The sequence below is a fragment of the Salvelinus namaycush genome, chromosome 29 (assembly GCF_016432855.1).
Source record: "Salvelinus namaycush isolate Seneca chromosome 29, SaNama_1.0, whole genome shotgun sequence".
Taxonomy (NCBI): Eukaryota; Metazoa; Chordata; class Actinopteri; order Salmoniformes; family Salmonidae; genus Salvelinus; species Salvelinus namaycush.
Window position 1 is genome coordinate 26,142,631 of NC_052335.1, and position 18,059 is coordinate 26,160,689.

Here is an 18,059-nt window from a genome sequence, read left to right on the forward strand (position 1 = left end):
GCACTTTCGCCAATGTTTGAATCGGCTGTTTTGAATCGTGTGATAATATGAATATAAGTACTTCACGAAACGCTTACAGGATCTCTTTTATCTGCAAAGTCCAACTTGTTAACTCAGTTAGTTTGCTGGAGAAGTTCACTGGAAGTAAGACTATTAGCAATACATCTGCAGTTATAACCTAGCGACAGATAGCTATTGACATTAGTTGTCCGTCCAATCGTCACTTTTAAAAATGATATGTGAAATAATATTAAGCCAAAGTAGAGCACCACGTGTTCGCGAAGTTTGCTTGCTTTCCAAGCACCTTTTGCAACCCAGAAACATTAGCTAGAATGAAAAACTAACGGCTGTATGAATTAACTGCTGCTACTGACGAATCTGACTTCTGAAATTCGACAACACTCGTATCTGACTACTGAAATACAATTTACATTATATTAGCTAGCTATGCTATATTTGAACATGCACAATAAATGTACATGTTAACAGGCTATTCTTGTCTTAATGTATTTCAGGGGACTGCAGACATGGAAAAAAATTGCAACTCCTGTAAGTCAATTTAACTGCTGCTAGTTTTGTGAAATAGTGTGGCATAACATTAAAGTCTGTATGCAAAAACAAGACAACCTGTAAGAATATACTGTATTTTAACAGCTGCTAGTTTTGTTCAAGATTGTATTAAAAAAGAGCGACTGCTCCTAAAAGCAACTTTTAAGTTTTGAAAACGTCCTATGTGTGGCATCGATATGAGTCAAACATTTATTTTTGTGCCAAAATGGACTACAAGTGTAAATATAATAATTTGTGGTCAATGGGCATTCCTACTACCCAGTGTCTTTTGGTAAAAATGTATATTTGTTTTATTTTCTTAGTATTCTATCACAAAAAGGACACGTTTGACTTTAAGAAAAACATTGGTCAAGCACATGAATCCTAATATTTATAGGCAGATTGTTCAAACGTGGACCTTGAGGTATTTCCTCCCTATTAGAGACAATACTATCTGCAAATGTCTAAGACCTCAAATTTAGCTAACTCTTATCATATACAGTGTTTTATTTAAGTCAATATAAAACAATGATTATTGAGTGAAATATGTTATTTTCAGAACCAGTGCTTTATTTGCACCCTATTTTTCCAAACAAGAATAACAATAGAATTTTGACAACATTATTTTTAGTCGAACCCTTCTATCTCTACACGTTAGCACAAAAATATGCATGACATTTGATGGTGTTAAATTATGATTTTAAAATACTGACCTAACTGCGTTGAATGAAGCATAAGAGGGTGGAAAGCAATACCACTGTGGAAATAACACTACTAATGAATACAAGATTTAAACAATTAAAGGTATTCTAACTTTGGCATAATTTTGAAATGGTTGAAAAATACCTGTAATAAGAATGAATATTGTACATTAGTTTACTTAACTTTCAATTTATTACATTTTTTACCTGTCTTTTTAAAAACATTGTCAACCTTCAGTTTGTAAAATATGAAAATAGAGTATTTATATATTGTTGCTAGCTAATATTATTACTAATTGCATTTATATATGCATTACAATTACGTACAGTGCATTCCCGGAAAGTGTTCAGACCCCTTCCTTTTCCCCCCATTTTGTTACGTTACAGTTATTCTAAAATGGATTTTAAAAAATTAATAAAACTCAATCTACACACAATACCCCATAATGACAAAGCAAGAACAGGTTTTTTGCAAATGTATTAATAATTTAAAAAACTAACTTGTTTACATAAGTATTCAGACCCTTTGCTATGAGACTCGAAATTGAGCTCAGGTGCATCCTGTTTCCATTGATCATCCTTGATGTTTCTACATGATTTGGAAAGGCACACATCTGTATAATGTCCCACAGTTGACAGTGCATGTCAGAGTAAAAACAAGCCATGAGGTTGGAAGAATTGTCTGTGGAGCTCGAAGACAGGATTGTGTCGAGGCACAGATCTGGGGAAGGGTACCAAAACATTTCTGCAGCATTGAAGGTCCCCAAGAACACAGTGGCCTCCCTCAATCTTAAATGGAAGCGGTTTGAAACCGCCGAGACTCTTCCTCGAGCTGGCTGCCCGGCCAAACTGAGCAATCGGGGGAGAATGGCCTTGGTCAGGGAGGTGACCAAGAACCTTATGGTCACTCTGACAGAGCTCCAGCGTTCCTCTGGAGATATGGGAGAACCTTCCAGAAGGACAAGCTTCTCTGTAGCACTCCACCAATCAGGCCTTTATGGTAGAGTGGCCAGGCGGAAGCCACTCGTCAGTAAAAGGCACATGACAGCCCGCTTGGAGTTTGCCAAAAGGCACCTAAAGGACTATCAGACCATAAGAAACAAGATTCTTTGGTCTGATGAAACCAAGATTGAACTCTTTGGCATGAATGCCAAGCGTCATGTCGGGAGGAAACCTGGCATCATCCCTGCGGTGAAGCATTGTGGTGGCAGCAACATGCTGTGGGGAAGCTTTTCAGCGGCAGGGACTGGGAGACTAGTCAGGATCAAGGGAAAGATGAACGGAGCAAAGTACAGAGAGATACTTGATGACAACCTGCTTCAGAGCGCTCAGGAGCTAGCTGTGCAGCGACGCTCCCCATCCAACCTGACAGAGCTTGAGATGATCTGCAGAGAAGAATGGGAAAACTCTCCAAATACAGGTGCCAAGCTTGTAGCATCATACCCAAGAAGACTCAAGGCTGTAATTTCTGCCAAAGGTACTTCAACAAAGTACAATACTGTGCAGCTGTATTCATCGACCTGGCCAAGGCTTTCGACTCAGTCAATCAACACATTCTTATCGGAAGACTCAACAGCCTTGGTTTCTCAAATGACTGCCTCGCCTGGTTCACCAACTACTTCTCAGACAGAGTTCAGTGTGTCAAATCGGAGGGCCTGTTGTCCGGACCTCTGGCAGTCTCTCTATGGGGGTAACACAGGGTTCAATTCTCGGGCCGACTCTCTTCTCTGTATACATCAATGATGTCTCTTGCCGCTGGTGATTCTCTGATCCACCTCTACGCAGACGACACCATTCTGTATACTTCTGGCCCTTCTTTGAACACTGTGTTACCTAACCTCCAGACGAGCTTCAATGCCATACAACTCTCCTTCCGTGGCCTCCAACTGTTCTTAAATGCAAGTAAAACTAAATGCATGTTCTTCAACCGATCGCTACCAGCATCTGCCCGCCCGTCCAGCATCACTACTCTGGACAGTTCTGAATTAGAATATGTGGACATCTACAAATACCTAGGTGTCTGGCTAGACTGTAAACTCTCCTTCCAGACTCACATTAAGCATCTTCAATCCAAAATTAAATCTAGAATCGGCTCCCTATTTCGCAACAAAGCATCCTTCACCCATGCTGCCAAACATACCCTCGTAAAACTGACTATCCTACCGATCCTTGACTTCAGCAATGTCATTTACAAATTAGCCTCCAACACTCTACTCAGCAAATTGGATGCAGTCTATCACAGTGCCATCTGTTTTGTCACCAAAGCCCCATATACTACCCACCACTGCGACCTGTATGCTCTCGCTGGCTGGCCCTCACTTCATATTCGTCGCCAAACCCACTGGCTCCAGGTCATCTATAAGTCTTTGCTAGCTAAAGCCCCGCCTTATCTCAGCTCACTGGTCACCATAGCAGCACCCACATGTAGCACGTGTTCCAGCAGGTATATTTCACTGGTCATCCCCAAAGCCAATTCCTCCTTTGGCTGCCTTTCCTTCCAGTTCTCTGCTGCCAATGACTGGAATGAAATGCAAAAATCACTGAAGCTGGAGACTCGTATCTCCCTCACTAACTTTAAGCACCAGCTGTCAGAGCAGCTCACAGATCACTGCACCTGTACATAGCCCATCTGTAAATAGCCAATCCAAGCTACCTCATCCCCATAATGTTATTCATTTATTTATTTTGCTCCTTTGCACCCCAGTATCTCTACTTGCACATTCATCTTCTGCACATCTATCACTCCAGTGTTTAATTGCTATATTGTAATTATTTCGCCACTACAGCCTATTTATTGCCTACCTCCCTTATCCTACCACATTTGCACACACTGTATATAGACTTTTTCTATTGTATTATTGACTGTATGTTTGTTTATTCCATGTGTAATTCTGTGTTGTTGTTTGTGTAGCACTGCTTTGCTTTATCTTGGCCAGGTCGCAGTTGTAAATGAGAACTTGTTCTCAACTAGCCTACCTGGTTGAATAAAGGTGAAATAAAATAAAAAAAACTGAGTAAGGGTTGGATTACTTTCAGGGTGTTTTAATTTTTTACAAAAAAATAAAACCTGTTTTTGCTTTGTCATTATGGGGTATTGTGTGTAGATGAGGATTTGTTTTATTTTATGCATTATAGAATTAGGCTGGAATGTAACCAAATGTAGAAAAAGTCACTGGGTCTGAATACTTAACAATTGCACTATACATTTGAACATGCACGCACAAGAAAGTTAATGTTAATATTTTTACTGTACCGTCTTTCAGGGAACTGCAGACCAGAATGGATGGGGAAAATACAGACTGTAGCTAACAACTGTAAGTATCTGCTAGTTTTGTGCAAACTCGTTGCAATATTGTATTAAGGATGAACCTATCCCGAACCTGATTCCTGTAAGATTGACAACCCTGTCGGATCTGACTTCTGAAATACAATTTGCAGATTTCTGATGCCACAGTTGAACATGCACCAGGGTTTAATGTGAAACTGTTCATCTTACCGTTTGTCAGATATGCAGACCAGAAATGGAATCCTCCACACCAGAACATGGCTTCCTGTAACGCCTGTAAGATTCTGTTGTCTACTCCTAGTTTTTTTTGCAAAGATTGTATTAAGGATGAACCTATCCCGAACCTGATTCCTGTAAGATTGACAACCCTGTCGGATCTGACTTCTGAAATACAATTAGCATAATTGGTCATGATACATTTGAACATGCATGCACAAACTTCATGTTAATATTTTGACTGTACTGTCTTTCAGGGAACTGCAGACCAGAATGCAATGAAAAAGTACATCTTGTAGCTAACTGTAAGTATCTGCTAGTTTTGTGCAAACTCGTTGCAAGATTGTATTAAGGATGAACCTATCCCAAACCTGATTCCTGTAAGATTGACAACCCTGTCGGATCTGACTTCTGAAATACAATTAGAAGATTTCTGATACCACAGTTGAACATGCACCAGGGTTTAATGTGAAACTGTTCATCTTACCGTTTGTCAGATATGCAGACCAGAAATGGAATCCTCCACACCAGAACATGGCTTCCTGTAACGCCTGTAAGAATCTGTTGTCTACTCCTAGTTTTTTGCAAAGATTGTATTAAGGATGAACCTATCCCGAACCTGATTCCTGTAAGATTGACAACCCTGTCGGATCTGACTTCTGAAATACAATTTGCAGATTTCTGATGCCACAGTTGAACATGCACCAGGGTTTAATGTGAAACTGTTTATCTTACCGTTTGTCAGATATGCAGACCAGAAATGGAATCCTCCACACCAGAACATCGCTTCCTGTAACGCCTGTAAGATTCTGTTGTCTACTCCTAGTTTTTTTTTGCAAAGATTGTATTAAGGATGAACCTATCCCAACCCTGATTCCTGTAAGATTGACAACCCTGTCGGATCTGACTTCTGAAATACAATTAGCATAATTGATCATGATACATTTGAACATCCAGGCACAATAAAGTTAATGGTAATATTTTTTTACCCTATTGTCTTTCAGATAACTTCAGACCAGACATGGATGGGAAAAATACAGACTGTAGCTAACAACTGTAAGTATCTGCTAGTTTTGGCAATCTCGTTGCAAGATTGTATTAAGGATGAACCTATCCCGAACATGATTCCTGTAAGATTGACAACCCTGTCGGATCTGACTTCTGAAATACAATTAGCATAATTGATCATGATACATTTGAACATGCATGCACAAACTTCATGTTAATATTTTGACTGTACTGTCTTTCAGGGAACTGCAGACCAGAATGCAATGAAAAAGTACATCTTGTAGCTAACTGTAAGTATCTGCTAGTTTTGTGCAAACTCGTTGCAAGATTGTATTAAGGATGAACCTATCCCAAACCTGATTCCTGTAAGATTGACAACCCTGTCGGATCTGACTTCTGAAATACAATTAGCAGATTTCTGATACCACAGTTGAACATGCACCAGGGTTTAATGTGAAACTGTTCATCTTACCGTTTGTCAGATATGCAGACCAGAAATGGAATCCTCCACACCAGAACATGGCTTCCTGTAACGCCTGTAAGAATCTGTTGTCTACTCCTAGTTTTTTGCAAAGATTGTATTAAGGATGAACCTATCCCAAACCTGATTCCTGTAAGATTGACAACCCTGTCGGATCTGACTTCTGAAATACAATTAGCATAATTGGTCATGATACATTTGAACATGCATGCACAAACTTCATGTTAATATTTTGACTGTACTGTCTTTCAGGGAACTGCAGACCAGAATGCAATGAAAAAGTACATCTTGTAGCTAACTGTAAGTATCTGCTAGTTTTGTGCAAACTCGTTGCAAGATTGTATTAAGGATGAACCTATCCCAAACCTGATTCCTGTAAGATTGACAACCCTGTCGGATCTGACTTCTGAAATACAATTAGCAGATTTCTGATACCACAGTTGAACATGCACCAGGGTTTAATGTGAAACTGTTCATCTTACCGTTTGTCAGATATGCAGACCAGAAATGGAATCCTCCACACCAGAACATGGCTTCCTGTAACGCCTGTAAGAATCTGTTGTCTACTCCTAGTTTTTTGCAAAGATTGTATTAAGGATGAACCTATCCCAAACCTGATTCCTGTAAGATTGACAACCCTGTCGGATCTGACTTCTGAAATACAATTAGCATAATTGATCATGATACATTTGAACATCCAGGCACAATAAAGTTAATGGTAATATTTTTTTACCCTATTGTCTTTCAGGTAACTTCAGACCAGACATGGATGGGAAAAATACAGACTGACAAAGATTGTATTAAGGATGAACCTATCCCGAACCTGATTCCTGTAAGATTGACAACCCTGTCGGATCTGACTTCTGAAATACAATTAGCATAATTGATCATGATACATTTGAACATGCATGCACAAACTTCATATTAATATTTTGACTGTACTGTCTTTCAGGGAACTGCAGACCAGAATGCAATGAAAAAGTACATCTTGTAGCTAACTGTAAGTATCTGCTAGTTTTGTGCAAACTCGTTGCAAGATTGTATTAAGGATGAACCTATCCCAAACCTGATTCCTGTAAGATTGACAACCCTGTCGGATCTGACTTCTGAAATACAATTAGCAGATTTCTGATACCACAGTTGAACATGCACCAGGGTTTAATGTGAAACTGTTCATCTTACCGTTTGTCAGATATGCAGACCAGAAATGGAATCCTCCACACCAGAACATGGCTTCCTGTAACGCCTGTAAGAATCTGTTGTCTACTCCTAGTTTTTTGCAAAGATTGTATTAAGGATGAACCTATCCCAAACCTGATTCCTGTAAGATTGACAACCCTGTCGGATCTGACTTCTGAAATACAATTAGCATAATTGATCATGATACATTTGAACATCCAGGCACAATAAAGTTAATGGTAATATTTTTTTACCCTATTGTCTTTCAGGTAACTTCAGACCAGACATGGATGGGAAAAATACAGACTGTAGCTAACAACTGTAAGTATCTGCTAGTTTTGTGCAAACTCGTTGCAAGATTGTATTAAGGATGAACCTATCCCGAACCTGATTCCTGTAAGATTGACAACCCTGTCGGATCTGACTTCTGAAATACAATTAGCAGATTTCTGATGCCACAGTTGAACATGCACCAGGGTTTAATGTGAAACTGTTTATCTTACCGTTTGTCAGATATGCAGACCAGAAATGGAATCCTCCACACCAGAACATGGCTTCCTGTAACGCCTGTAAGAATCTGTTGACTACTCCTAGTTTTTTGCAAAGATTGTATTAAGGATGAACCTATCCCGAACCTGATTCCTGTAAGATTGACAACCCTGTCGGATCTGACTTCTGAAATACAATTAGCATAATTGATCATGATACATTTGAACATGCATGCACAAACTTCATGTTAATATTTTGACTGTACTGTCTTTCAGGGAACTGCAGACCAGAATGCAATGAAAAAGTACATCTTGTAGCTAACTGTAAGTATCTGCTAGTTTTGTGCAAACTCGTTGCAAGATTGTATTAAGGATGAACCTATCCCAAACCTGATTCCTGTAAGATTGACAACCCTGTCGGATCTGACTTCTGAAATACAATTAGCAGATTTCTGATACCACAGTTGAACATGCACCAGGGTTTAATGTGAAAATGTTCATCTTACCGTTTGTCAGATATGCAGACCAGAAATGGAATCCTCCACACCAGAACATGGCTTCCTGTAACGCCTGTAAGAATCTGTTGTCTACTCCTAGTTTTTTGCAAAGATTGTATTAAGGATGAACCTATCCCAAACCTGATTCCTGTAAGATTGACAACCCTGTCGGATCTGACTTCTGAAATACAATTAGCATAATTGATCATGATACATTTGAACATCCAGGCACAATAAAGTTAATGGTAATATTTTTTTACCCTATTGTCTTTCAGGTAACTTCAGACCAGACATGGATGGGAAAAATACAGACTGACAAAGATTGTATTAAGGATGAACCTATCCCGAACCTGATTCCTGTAAGATTGACAACCCTGTCGGATCTGACTTCTGAAATACAATTAGCATAATTGATCATGATACATTTGAACATGCATGCACAAACTTCATATTAATATTTTGACTGTACTGTCTTTCAGGGAACTGCAGACCAGAATGCAATGAAAAAGTACATCTTGTAGCTAACTGTAAGTATCTGCTAGTTTTGTGCAAACTCGTTGCAAGATTGTATTAAGGATGAACCTATCCCAAACCTGATTCCTGTAAGATTGACAACCCTGTCGGATCTGACTTCTGAAATACAATTAGCAGATTTCTGATACCACAGTTGAACATGCACCAGGGTTTAATGTGAAACTGTTCATCTTACCGTTTGTCAGATATGCAGACCAGAAATGGAATCCTCCACACCAGAACATGGCTTCCTGTAACGCCTGTAAGAATCTGTTGTCTACTCCTAGTTTTTTGCAAAGATTGTATTAAGGATGAACCTATCCCAAACCTGATTCCTGTAAGATTGACAACCCTGTCGGATCTGACTTCTGAAATACAATTAGCATAATTGATCATGATACATTTGAACATCCAGGCACAATAAAGTTAATGGTAATATTTTTTTACCCTATTGTCTTTCAGGTAACTTCAGACCAGACATGGATGGGAAAAATACAGACTGTAGCTAACAACTGTAAGTATCTGCTAGTTTTGTGCAAACTCGTTGCAAGATTGTATTAAGGATGAACCTATCCCGAACCTGATTCCTGTAAGATTGACAACCCTGTCGGATCTGACTTCTGAAATACAATTTGCAGATTTCTGATGCCACAGTTGAACATGCACCAGGGTTTAATGTGAAACTGTTTATCTTACCGTTTGTCAGATATGCAGACCAGAAATGGAATCCTCCACACCAGAACATGGCTTCCTGTAACGCCTGTAAGAATCTGTTGACTACTCCTAGTTTTTTGCAAAGATTGTATTAAGGATGAACCTATCCCGAACCTGATTCCTGTAAGATTGACAACCCTGTCGGATCTGACTTCTGAAATACAATTAGCATAATTGATCATGATACATTTGAACATGCATGCACAAACTTCATGTTAATATTTTGACTGTACTGTCTTTCAGGGAACTGCAGACCAGAATGCAATGAAAAAGTACATCTTGTAGCTAACTGTAAGTATCTGCTAGTTTTGTGCAAACTCGTTGCAAGATTGTATTAAGGATGAACCTATCCCAAACCTGATTCCTGTAAGATTGACAACCCTGTCGGATCTGACTTCTGAAATACAATTAGCAGATTTCTGATACCACAGTTGAACATGCACCAGGGTTTAATGTGAAACTGTTCATCTTACCGTTTGTCAGATATGCAGACCAGAAATGGAATCCTCCACACCAGAACATGGCTTCCTGTAACGCCTGTAAGAATCTGTTGTCTACTCCTAGTTTTTTGCAAAGATTGTATTAAGGATGAACCTATCCCAAACCTGATTCCTGTAAGATTGACAACCCTGTCGGATCTGACTTCTGAAATACAATTAGCATAATTGATCATGATACATTTGAACATCCAGGCACAATAAAGTTAATGGTAATATTTTTTTACCCTATTGTCTTTCAGGTAACTTCAGACCAGACATGGATGGGAAAAATACAGACTGTAGCTAACAACTGTAAGTATCTGCTAGTTTTGTGCAAACTCGTTGCAAGATTGTATTAAGGATGAACCTATCCCGAACCTGATTCCTGTAAGATTGACAACCCTGTCGGATCTGACTTCTGAAATACAATTTGCAGATTTCTGATGCCACAGTTGAACATGCACCAGGGTTTAATGTGAAACTGTTTATCTTACCGTTTGTCAGATATGCAGACCAGAAATGGAATCCTCCACACCAGAACATGGCTTCCTGTAACGCCTGTAAGATTCTGTTGTCTACTCCTAGTTTTTTTTGCAAAGATTGTATTAAGGATGAACCTATCCCGAACCTGATTCCTGTAAGATTGACAACCCTGTCGGATCTGACTTCTGAAATACAATTTGCAGATTTCTGATGCCACAGTTGAACATGCACCAGGGTTTAATGTGAAACTGTTTATCTTACCGTTTGTCAGATATGCAGACCAGAAATGGAATCCTCCACACCAGAACATGGCTTCCTGTAACGCCTGTAAGATTCTGTTGTCTACTCCTAGTTTTTTTTGCAAAGATTGTATTAAGGATGAACCTATCCCGAACCTGATTCCTGTAAGATTGACAACCCTGTCGGATCTGACTTCTGAAATACAATTTGCAGATTTCTGATGCCACAGTTGAACATGCACCAGGGTTTAGTGTGAAACTGTTTATCTTACCGTTTGTCAGATATGCAGACCAGAAATGGAATCCTCCACACCAGAACATGGCTTCCTGTAACGCCTGTAAGAATCTGTTGTCTACTCCTAGTTTTTTGCAAAGATTGTATTAAGGATGAACCTATCCCAAACCTGATTCCTGTAAGATTGACAACCCTGTCGGATCTGACTTCTGAAATACAATTAGCATAATTGATCATGATACATTTGAACATCCAGGCACAATAAAGTTAATGGTAATATTTTTTTACCCTATTGTCTTTCAGGTAACTTCAGACCAGACATGGATGGGAAAAATACAGACTGTAGCTAACAACTGTAAGTATCTGCTAGTTTTGTGCAAACTCGTTGCAAGATTGTATTAAGGATGAACCTATCCCGAACCTGATTCCTGTAAGATTGACAACCCTGTCGGATCTGACTTCTGAAATACAATTTGCAGATTTCTGATGCCACAGTTGAACATGCACCAGGGTTTAATGTGAAACTGTTTATCTTACCGTTTGTCAGATATGCAGACCAGAAATGGAATCCTCCACACCAGAACATGGCTTCCTGTAACGCCTGTAAGATTCTGTTGTCTACTCCTAGTTTTTTTTGCAAAGATTGTATTAAGGATGAACCTATCCCGAACCTGATTCCTGTAAGATTGACAACCCTGTCGGATCTGACTTCTGAAATACAATTTGCAGATTTCTGATGCCACAGTTGAACATGCACCAGGGTTTAATGTGAAACTGTTTATCTTACCGTTTGTCAGATATGCAGACCAGAAATGGAATCCTCCACACCAGAACATGGCTTCCTGTAACGCCTGTAAGATTCTGTTGTCTACTCCTAGTTTTTTTTGCAAAGATTGTATTAAGGATGAACCTATCCCGAACCTGATTCCTGTAAGATTGACAACCCTGTCGGATCTGACTTCTGAAATACAATTTGCAGATTTCTGATGCCACAGTTGAACATGCACCAGGGTTTAGTGTGAAACTGTTTATCTTACCGTTTGTCAGATATGCAGACCAGAAATGGAATCCTCCACACCAGAACATGGCTTCCTGTAACGCCTGTAAGAATCTGTTGTCTACTCCTAGTTTTTTTTGCAAAGATTGTATTAAGGATGAACCTATCCCGAACCTGATTCCTGTAAGATTGACAACCCTGTCGGATCTGACTTCTGAAATACAATTAGCATAATTGATCATGATACATTTGAACATCCAGGCACAATAAAGTTAATGGTAATATTTTTTCACCCTATTGTCTTTCAGGTAACTTCAGACCAGACATGGATGGGAAAAATACAGACTGTAGCTAACAACTGTAAGTATCTGCTAGTTTTGGCAAACTCATTGCAAGATTGTATTAAGGATGAACCTATCCCGAACATGATTCCTGTAAGATTGACAACCCTGTCGGATCTGACTTCTGAAATACAATTTGCAGATTTCTGATGCCACAGTTGAACATGCACCAGGGTTTAGTGTGAAACTGTTTATCTTACCGTTTGTCAGATATGCAGACCAGAAATGGAATCCTCCACACCAGAACATGGCTTCCTGTAACGCCTGTAAGAATCTGTTGTCTACTCCTAGTTTTTTTTGCAAAGATTGTATTAAGGATGAACCTATCCCGAACCTGATTCCTGTAAGATTGACAACCCTGTCGGATCTGACTTCTGAAATACAATTAGCATAATTGATCATGATACATTTGAACATCCAGGCACAATAAAGTTAATGGTAATATTTTTTCACCCTATTGTCTTTCAGGTAACTTCAGACCAGACATGGATGGGAAAAATACAGACTGTAGCTAACAACTGTAAGTATCTGCTAGTTTTGGCAAACTCATTGCAAGATTGTATTAAGGATGAACCTATCCCGAACATGATTCCTGTAAGATTGACAACCCTGTCGGATCTGACTTCTGAAATACAATTTGCAGATTTCTGATGCCACAGTTGAACATGCACCAGGGTTTAATGTGAAACTGTTCATCTTACCGTTTGTCAGATATGCAGACCAGAAATGGAATCCTCCACACCAGAACATGGCTTCCTGTAACGCCTGTAAGAATCTGTTGACTACTCCTAGTTTTTTGCAAAGATTGTATTAAGGATGAACCTATCCCGAACCTGATTCCTGTAAGATTGACAACCCTGTCGGATCTGACTTCTGAAATACAATTAGCATAATTGATCATGATACATTTGAATATCCATGCACAATAAGGTTAATGGTAATATTTTTTTGCCATATTGTCTTTCAGGTAACTTCAGACCAGACATGGATGGGAAAAATACAGACTGTAGCTAACAACTGCTAGGTTTGTGTACGAGTGACAACCCTATCGGATCTGACTTACTTTTTTGTCATTTTTATTTATTTTTTACCCCCTTTTCTCCCCAATTTCGTGATATACAATTTTGCTACAACTCCCTCAGGAGATGCGAAGGTCGAGTCATGCGTCCTTCCCAAACCGCACTTCTTAACACCCGCCTGCTTAACCCGTATGCCAGCCGCACCAATGTGTCAGAGGAAATACCATTCAACTGATGACTCTAGTCAGCCTGCAGGCGCCAGGCCTACCACAAGGAGTCGCTAGAGCGCGACAAGCCAAGTAAAGCTCCCCTGGCCAAACGCTCCCCTGGCCAAACGCTCCCCTAACCCGGACGATGTTGGGCCCTATGTGCACAGCCCTGTGGGACTCCCAGGCATGGCCGGTTGTGACACAGCCTGGGATCGAACCCCTGTCTGTAGTGACTCCTCAAGCACTGCGATGCAGTGCCTTAGACTGCTGCGCCACTCAGGAGTCCCCAATTTGCAGATTTCTGATGTCACATTTTAACATGCAAAAGGGTTTATCGTTAAATTATTTTCCTGGTTGTCTTTCAGGGCACTGCTAGTCGTGACTCCATCCTTCCAAATTGTCTCGTTGACTAGCGACGCCTGGGCTTCAGAGGTTGGGGGACAGCAGACCAGAAAAGGACACAGTGTTACACTTTAAGAATGCATTTTGTGAAGTTGTTGCAAGATTGTATTTAGGATGACACTATCCCGAACATGATTGACAACACTGTCAGACTTGACTTCTGAAATGCAATTTGCAACCAAATGTGTTAGCAGGATTATGGGGAGAATAGCTTTATAAAGGTTGTAACAACTTGTTTTCTTTCATTTATTTAATTCCTAGTGACTGTCTTCGCAAGGGTCATTGTGATCTTTATCATACAATGGAGCTGGCCATCACTAGCAATGTGGAGACCGCATTATTGCCTTTTCATTTACAAAGCTCTAAATTGGAACTGAGCTACCCTAGGACAAAGTTTGTTATATTGACTGTATTGATTTGTGGAGTAACTGGATGTTTGAATTTAATAAAGATAATTTAAATGCATTCAGTCTTTCGTTTTTGTTTCACTGCATAGGCTTTTGTCCCAACTCATTTGGGTGTGAATGATGGCCTGTGGAATCTAATGCGTCATAATGTCAGATCTCATAATCACAATATCAGTGTGTCATTGTTAAATATTTATTCTGTAAATATCAATTCTCTAAAGATTAGATCTTATTTTCTAAGAAAAGCTGCATGTTAATTTTCTTAGTGGTATGAGAGCAGCAATTAAAAATAAATAAAAATTCACTTGGCTAGTCAGTTAAGAACAAATTCTTGTTTACAATGACGGCCTACCCCGGCCAAACCCTACATGTATGACGCTGGGCCAATTGTGCGCCGCCCTAATGAATTTGGCCTAATTTAAGTAATTTTGTCTTTGAGAGAACGGAGTAAGACCGTTCTGTCGAGGTAAGGTCTGACTCAACTTTATTTGAGTAACGTTAGGTGTAAAATACTTGGCATATGGCTTTCTCAAGATGGACCTTATCAATCAAAGCATGTTAAATGGGTGAAAGATTCCCACAGCATGGCTTACTGACCACAACATGGAGATCCACAAGACAGCCTATTATTTGTGATGGGTGCATTTGTCCTATCACCTCCACCGAGGACCTTACCATTAGTGACTGGAACGAGCTGCAACAAACACTCAAACTGGACAGTTTTATCTCAATCTCTTCATTCAAAGACTCAATTATGGACATTCTTATTGACAGTTGTGGCTGCTTGGTGTGATGTATATTTGTCTCTACCTTCTTGCCCTTTGTGCTGTTGTCTGTGCTGCTACCATGCTGTGTTGTCATGTGTTGCTGCCATGCTATGTTGTCGTCTTAGGTCTCTCTTTATGTAGTGTTGTGTTGTCTCGTTGTGATGTGTGTTGGCCTATATTTTTATTTAATTCATTTTTATTTTTAATCCCAGCCCCAGTCCCCGCTGGAGGCCTTTTGCCTTTTGGTTGGCCGTCATTGTAAATAAGAATTTGTTCTTAACTGACTTGCATAGTTAAATAATTAACTTTGGAGGAGATGGTGTTGCACTTGGAGCAAGTGGTCATGAAGTGCAGGAATGACGTGATGGTGGGTTCAAAGAGTTGCCCTGGCCCATGGAGTTAGAGGAGAGATGTAACAAAGGTAATACCTTTGCCCCATTCTCAATTAATCTTTCCTCAATATGTCCAATCCTCAAAAGCCATAGGAAAAGGTCTGAGTGGAGGGACCGTTGAGATGAGACAAATAGAAATGGAGCCTCTGACTCTTTGCAATGTATGTTTTTCCTTGTACTGTAACACAACTGAAGCAATGCAAATGTTGGGCCCTCCCAAATTTCTTGTGGTCAGGCCCAATAACTGAGCAGTGGCATGCAGAAGGTGTGTGACTGAAGTCACCCAGAGGGTGCAAGACCTGCATCAGGCAGAACCTACTCAGGAACAACCTGTTGATGTTGGTCTGTTTTTCACCACAGCTTCCAATTTAAAATAAATCAATCTTTGCTTTATTAGTGTCCATTTTTAAGGACTTGTTTTCTGGACATAGATTAATTCTAATCCCGGACTATAAAACACCCCAACGTGTTTCTCAAATTGTGTACCTTAGGTGCTGGTAAAATGGAATTGATGCCCTGAAGGGGTGAAAGTGGCATAGTGGTAATTTACGAGGTATTTATCTTGAAAGACTGGTGCAAATTGTAGAGCACTTTTATTTGGGTCCATACAAGCATTTCGCTACACTCGCAATAACATCTGCTAAACATATTGTAATGAAACAGCAGGGAGCAGGTCTCAAACCCTCGACTTCCTAGGTCCGGCGCGCTATCGACTGTGCCGCAAAAGCATGCTCGAACCGCAGAGTCGATTTCCGCGCTTATAAACCCAGGGTCGTTACACTACTCCCTCCTTTCAAAGAGCGGTCCTCGCGCTAGCTTGCGACTCTACGTCTTAGGGGAACGCGCTCACCGGGCAAGCACACGCACTGTCGTGGATGCAAGGTCCGATCACTTCTGACACCAGTGTAATGAAACAGCAGGGAGCAGGTCTCGAACCCTCGACCTTCTAGCCCGAAGTCCGGCGCGCTATCGACTGTGCCGCAAAAGCATGCTCGATTTCCGCGCTTATAAACCCAGAGTCGTTACACTATGTATGTGACCGATAAAATTAGATTTGATAATGCCCTTATAACTTCTGTTGTGAGAACTTATTTATAGGACATGACAAAGGGATGAAGATGGCATATGAAGAAGATAGCTATGATGCCTGAAATATCTAACACCTTTATAAAAATGCCTCCCTGTTTGTTCTGGACAATGTCACTAGGCCACTGCTTCTGTTATGTGCCAAAAGCACTTAGTAGCCCTAGCGCTTGATCAGTTCCATTACATTACACATAAATCATTGGACAAGGCGTCTTCTGTATGGGGAGTTGTTAACCTTAAGAGCCCCAACACTTATTTAGAACACACATCACTTGCAGTAAGGTTTTGGAAGGACATATCTTTATCAGCGATAAATAATTGTCAAAAAACGATGTTAAATGTATACATTTTTTATAGGGTTAGGGTTCCCACGGTGCTTGTCTCCTAAAACCTGTGTGTAAATGGAAGACGTGTTGTCACTGAAAAATACTGTTGGCTGCAACTGTTAACTGTGTACAGTACGTATATTTGTCATTTGTGAAATTATTTTCATGTGGTATGAAAGTAGAGCGATTGATGGTTCTAGAACCGTACCGCAATTGAGAATCGATTCACGTTTAGGTTGAGTATATGGCTGTTTTGTCCTCCAGAGCCAATTTGCCTTTAAACAGTCAGAACATGTAAGGTCCTTGGACTACAGGAAGTAACGTCAGGCTCATTTGGTCCATTATTGGGCTATCAGTAGCCTCAGCCCCATTAATAAACTGTTGGCTATAAAATATTATGGATATACTGACAAGATAGCTCCCGGTCCTAACCGTGTGGGGAGTCGTCCACAAAACAGCACAGTGAGCTATCTAGCTCCCGCCTAACCTTTCTTTGGATTGGTGGATACATCTCATTTAACATAGCCACCTCGCGACAACTCCGATATAACGTGTTTTTTCTTAAAGTTGCCGGGATGTTACGTATCCTACTGACACTACTTGACCAAAAGTATCAATCAATCAATCAAGTTTATTTTATATAGCCCTTCGTACATCAGCTAATATCTCGAAGTGCTGTACAGAAACCCAGCCTAAAACCCCAAACAGCAAGCAATGCAGGTGTAGAAGCACGGTGGCTAGGAAAAACTCCCTAGAAAGGCCAAAACCTAGGAAGAAACCTAGAGAGGAACCAGGCTATGAGGGGTGGCCAGTCCTCTTCTGGCTGTGCCGGGTGGAGATTATAACAGAACATGGCCAAGATGTTCAAAATGTTCATAAATGACAAGCATGGTCAAATAATAATCAGGAATAAATGTCAGTTGGCTTTTCATAGCCGATAATTAAGAGTTGAAAACAGCAGGTCTGGGACAGGTAGGGGTTCCATAACTGCAGGCAGAACAGTTGAAACTGGAACAGCAGCAAGGCCAGATGGACTGGGGACAGC

General features: G+C 40.2%; 1 protein-coding gene and 36 non-coding genes across 66 annotated transcripts; all 37 read left to right on the top strand.

The window, feature by feature from the left end:
- Positions 1–93: 93 nt before the first annotated feature.
- LOC120024450 lies at positions 94–14,492 on the top strand. Of its 30 annotated transcripts, XR_005472838.1 has the most exons (34): positions 94–144; positions 516–549; positions 4,514–4,564; positions 4,757–4,812; positions 5,010–5,057; positions 5,250–5,305; positions 5,498–5,553; positions 5,757–5,808; positions 6,003–6,050; positions 6,243–6,298; positions 6,494–6,541; positions 6,734–6,789; positions 6,990–7,073; positions 7,194–7,241; positions 7,434–7,489; positions 7,690–7,741; positions 7,934–7,989; positions 8,185–8,232; positions 8,425–8,480; positions 8,681–8,764; positions 8,885–8,932; positions 9,125–9,180; positions 9,625–9,680; positions 10,116–10,171; positions 10,372–10,423; positions 10,616–10,671; positions 10,866–10,921; positions 11,116–11,171; positions 11,372–11,423; positions 11,616–11,671; positions 11,866–11,921; positions 12,116–12,171; positions 12,374–12,425; positions 12,617–12,675. XR_005472838.1 is itself a non-coding variant. In XM_038968689.1 (27 exons), the coding sequence occupies exons 12-26, from the start codon at positions 8,462–8,464 to the stop codon at positions 13,428–13,430; spliced, it is 768 nt and encodes a 255-aa protein (XP_038824617.1). In that variant the 5' UTR covers positions 5,338–5,380; positions 6,003–6,050; positions 6,243–6,298; positions 6,494–6,541; positions 6,734–6,789; positions 6,990–7,073; positions 7,194–7,241; positions 7,434–7,489; positions 7,690–7,741; positions 7,934–7,989; positions 8,185–8,232; positions 8,425–8,461; the 3' UTR covers positions 14,000–14,492. The 30 variants fall into 30 exon arrangements, 11 of the variants coding, with proteins under 11 accessions (XP_038824617.1, XP_038824618.1, XP_038824620.1 ...); XR_005472850.1 differs by lacking the exons at positions 6,003–6,050; positions 12,374–12,425 and adding an exon at positions 13,118–13,159 and having other exon boundaries at positions 12,617–12,672; XR_005472843.1 differs by lacking the exon at positions 6,494–6,541.
- On the top strand, positions 4,606–4,677 carry LOC120024630. The gene has a single exon (XR_005472882.1). It is a non-coding gene; the product is annotated as a small nucleolar RNA SNORD50 (small nucleolar RNA).
- On the top strand, positions 4,856–4,927 carry LOC120024631. The gene has a single exon (XR_005472883.1). It is a non-coding gene; the product is annotated as a small nucleolar RNA SNORD50 (small nucleolar RNA).
- LOC120024651 lies at positions 5,099–5,170 on the top strand. Its single transcript, XR_005472902.1, has one exon. It is a non-coding gene; the product is annotated as a small nucleolar RNA SNORD50 (small nucleolar RNA).
- On the top strand, positions 5,347–5,418 carry LOC120024632. Its single transcript, XR_005472884.1, has one exon. It is a non-coding gene; the product is annotated as a small nucleolar RNA SNORD50 (small nucleolar RNA).
- On the top strand, positions 5,598–5,669 carry LOC120024670. The gene has a single exon (XR_005472920.1). It is a non-coding gene; the product is annotated as a small nucleolar RNA SNORD50 (small nucleolar RNA).
- LOC120024667 lies at positions 5,849–5,920 on the top strand. The gene has a single exon (XR_005472917.1). It is a non-coding gene; the product is annotated as a small nucleolar RNA SNORD50 (small nucleolar RNA).
- Positions 6,092–6,163, top strand: LOC120024652. Its single transcript, XR_005472903.1, has one exon. It is a non-coding gene; the product is annotated as a small nucleolar RNA SNORD50 (small nucleolar RNA).
- On the top strand, positions 6,340–6,411 carry LOC120024653. Its single transcript, XR_005472904.1, has one exon. It is a non-coding gene; the product is annotated as a small nucleolar RNA SNORD50 (small nucleolar RNA).
- Positions 6,583–6,654, top strand: LOC120024654. The gene has a single exon (XR_005472905.1). It is a non-coding gene; the product is annotated as a small nucleolar RNA SNORD50 (small nucleolar RNA).
- On the top strand, positions 6,831–6,902 carry LOC120024655. Its single transcript, XR_005472906.1, has one exon. It is a non-coding gene; the product is annotated as a small nucleolar RNA SNORD50 (small nucleolar RNA).
- LOC120024633 lies at positions 7,040–7,111 on the top strand. The gene has a single exon (XR_005472885.1). It is a non-coding gene; the product is annotated as a small nucleolar RNA SNORD50 (small nucleolar RNA).
- On the top strand, positions 7,283–7,354 carry LOC120024656. Its single transcript, XR_005472907.1, has one exon. It is a non-coding gene; the product is annotated as a small nucleolar RNA SNORD50 (small nucleolar RNA).
- On the top strand, positions 7,531–7,602 carry LOC120024658. Its single transcript, XR_005472908.1, has one exon. It is a non-coding gene; the product is annotated as a small nucleolar RNA SNORD50 (small nucleolar RNA).
- LOC120024634 lies at positions 7,783–7,854 on the top strand. Its single transcript, XR_005472886.1, has one exon. It is a non-coding gene; the product is annotated as a small nucleolar RNA SNORD50 (small nucleolar RNA).
- LOC120024635 lies at positions 8,031–8,102 on the top strand. The gene has a single exon (XR_005472887.1). It is a non-coding gene; the product is annotated as a small nucleolar RNA SNORD50 (small nucleolar RNA).
- Positions 8,274–8,345, top strand: LOC120024659. Its single transcript, XR_005472909.1, has one exon. It is a non-coding gene; the product is annotated as a small nucleolar RNA SNORD50 (small nucleolar RNA).
- Positions 8,522–8,593, top strand: LOC120024660. The gene has a single exon (XR_005472910.1). It is a non-coding gene; the product is annotated as a small nucleolar RNA SNORD50 (small nucleolar RNA).
- Positions 8,731–8,802, top strand: LOC120024636. Its single transcript, XR_005472888.1, has one exon. It is a non-coding gene; the product is annotated as a small nucleolar RNA SNORD50 (small nucleolar RNA).
- On the top strand, positions 8,974–9,045 carry LOC120024661. The gene has a single exon (XR_005472911.1). It is a non-coding gene; the product is annotated as a small nucleolar RNA SNORD50 (small nucleolar RNA).
- Positions 9,222–9,293, top strand: LOC120024663. Its single transcript, XR_005472913.1, has one exon. It is a non-coding gene; the product is annotated as a small nucleolar RNA SNORD50 (small nucleolar RNA).
- Positions 9,474–9,545, top strand: LOC120024637. Its single transcript, XR_005472889.1, has one exon. It is a non-coding gene; the product is annotated as a small nucleolar RNA SNORD50 (small nucleolar RNA).
- LOC120024639 lies at positions 9,722–9,793 on the top strand. Its single transcript, XR_005472891.1, has one exon. It is a non-coding gene; the product is annotated as a small nucleolar RNA SNORD50 (small nucleolar RNA).
- Positions 9,965–10,036, top strand: LOC120024664. Its single transcript, XR_005472914.1, has one exon. It is a non-coding gene; the product is annotated as a small nucleolar RNA SNORD50 (small nucleolar RNA).
- Positions 10,213–10,284, top strand: LOC120024665. Its single transcript, XR_005472915.1, has one exon. It is a non-coding gene; the product is annotated as a small nucleolar RNA SNORD50 (small nucleolar RNA).
- On the top strand, positions 10,465–10,536 carry LOC120024640. Its single transcript, XR_005472892.1, has one exon. It is a non-coding gene; the product is annotated as a small nucleolar RNA SNORD50 (small nucleolar RNA).
- LOC120024642 lies at positions 10,715–10,786 on the top strand. The gene has a single exon (XR_005472893.1). It is a non-coding gene; the product is annotated as a small nucleolar RNA SNORD50 (small nucleolar RNA).
- LOC120024643 lies at positions 10,965–11,036 on the top strand. The gene has a single exon (XR_005472894.1). It is a non-coding gene; the product is annotated as a small nucleolar RNA SNORD50 (small nucleolar RNA).
- On the top strand, positions 11,213–11,284 carry LOC120024666. Its single transcript, XR_005472916.1, has one exon. It is a non-coding gene; the product is annotated as a small nucleolar RNA SNORD50 (small nucleolar RNA).
- Positions 11,465–11,536, top strand: LOC120024644. Its single transcript, XR_005472895.1, has one exon. It is a non-coding gene; the product is annotated as a small nucleolar RNA SNORD50 (small nucleolar RNA).
- LOC120024645 lies at positions 11,715–11,786 on the top strand. The gene has a single exon (XR_005472896.1). It is a non-coding gene; the product is annotated as a small nucleolar RNA SNORD50 (small nucleolar RNA).
- LOC120024646 lies at positions 11,965–12,036 on the top strand. The gene has a single exon (XR_005472897.1). It is a non-coding gene; the product is annotated as a small nucleolar RNA SNORD50 (small nucleolar RNA).
- LOC120024647 lies at positions 12,215–12,286 on the top strand. Its single transcript, XR_005472898.1, has one exon. It is a non-coding gene; the product is annotated as a small nucleolar RNA SNORD50 (small nucleolar RNA).
- LOC120024668 lies at positions 12,466–12,537 on the top strand. The gene has a single exon (XR_005472918.1). It is a non-coding gene; the product is annotated as a small nucleolar RNA SNORD50 (small nucleolar RNA).
- Positions 12,716–12,787, top strand: LOC120024648. Its single transcript, XR_005472899.1, has one exon. It is a non-coding gene; the product is annotated as a small nucleolar RNA SNORD50 (small nucleolar RNA).
- LOC120024669 lies at positions 12,967–13,038 on the top strand. Its single transcript, XR_005472919.1, has one exon. It is a non-coding gene; the product is annotated as a small nucleolar RNA SNORD50 (small nucleolar RNA).
- Positions 13,215–13,286, top strand: LOC120024649. Its single transcript, XR_005472900.1, has one exon. It is a non-coding gene; the product is annotated as a small nucleolar RNA SNORD50 (small nucleolar RNA).
- Positions 14,493–18,059: the final 3,567 nt, after the last annotated feature.

Coding starts and splice junctions, on each gene's coding strand:
- LOC120024450 (XM_038968689.1), top strand. Junction 10,172..10,371: donor CATGGCTTCCTGTAACGCCT/GTAAGAATCTGT, acceptor ATTGTCTTTCAG/GTAACTTCAGACCAGACATG. Junction 11,672..12,373: donor CATGGCTTCCTGTAACGCCT/GTAAGATTCTGT, acceptor ATTGTCTTTCAG/GTAACTTCAGACCAGACATG.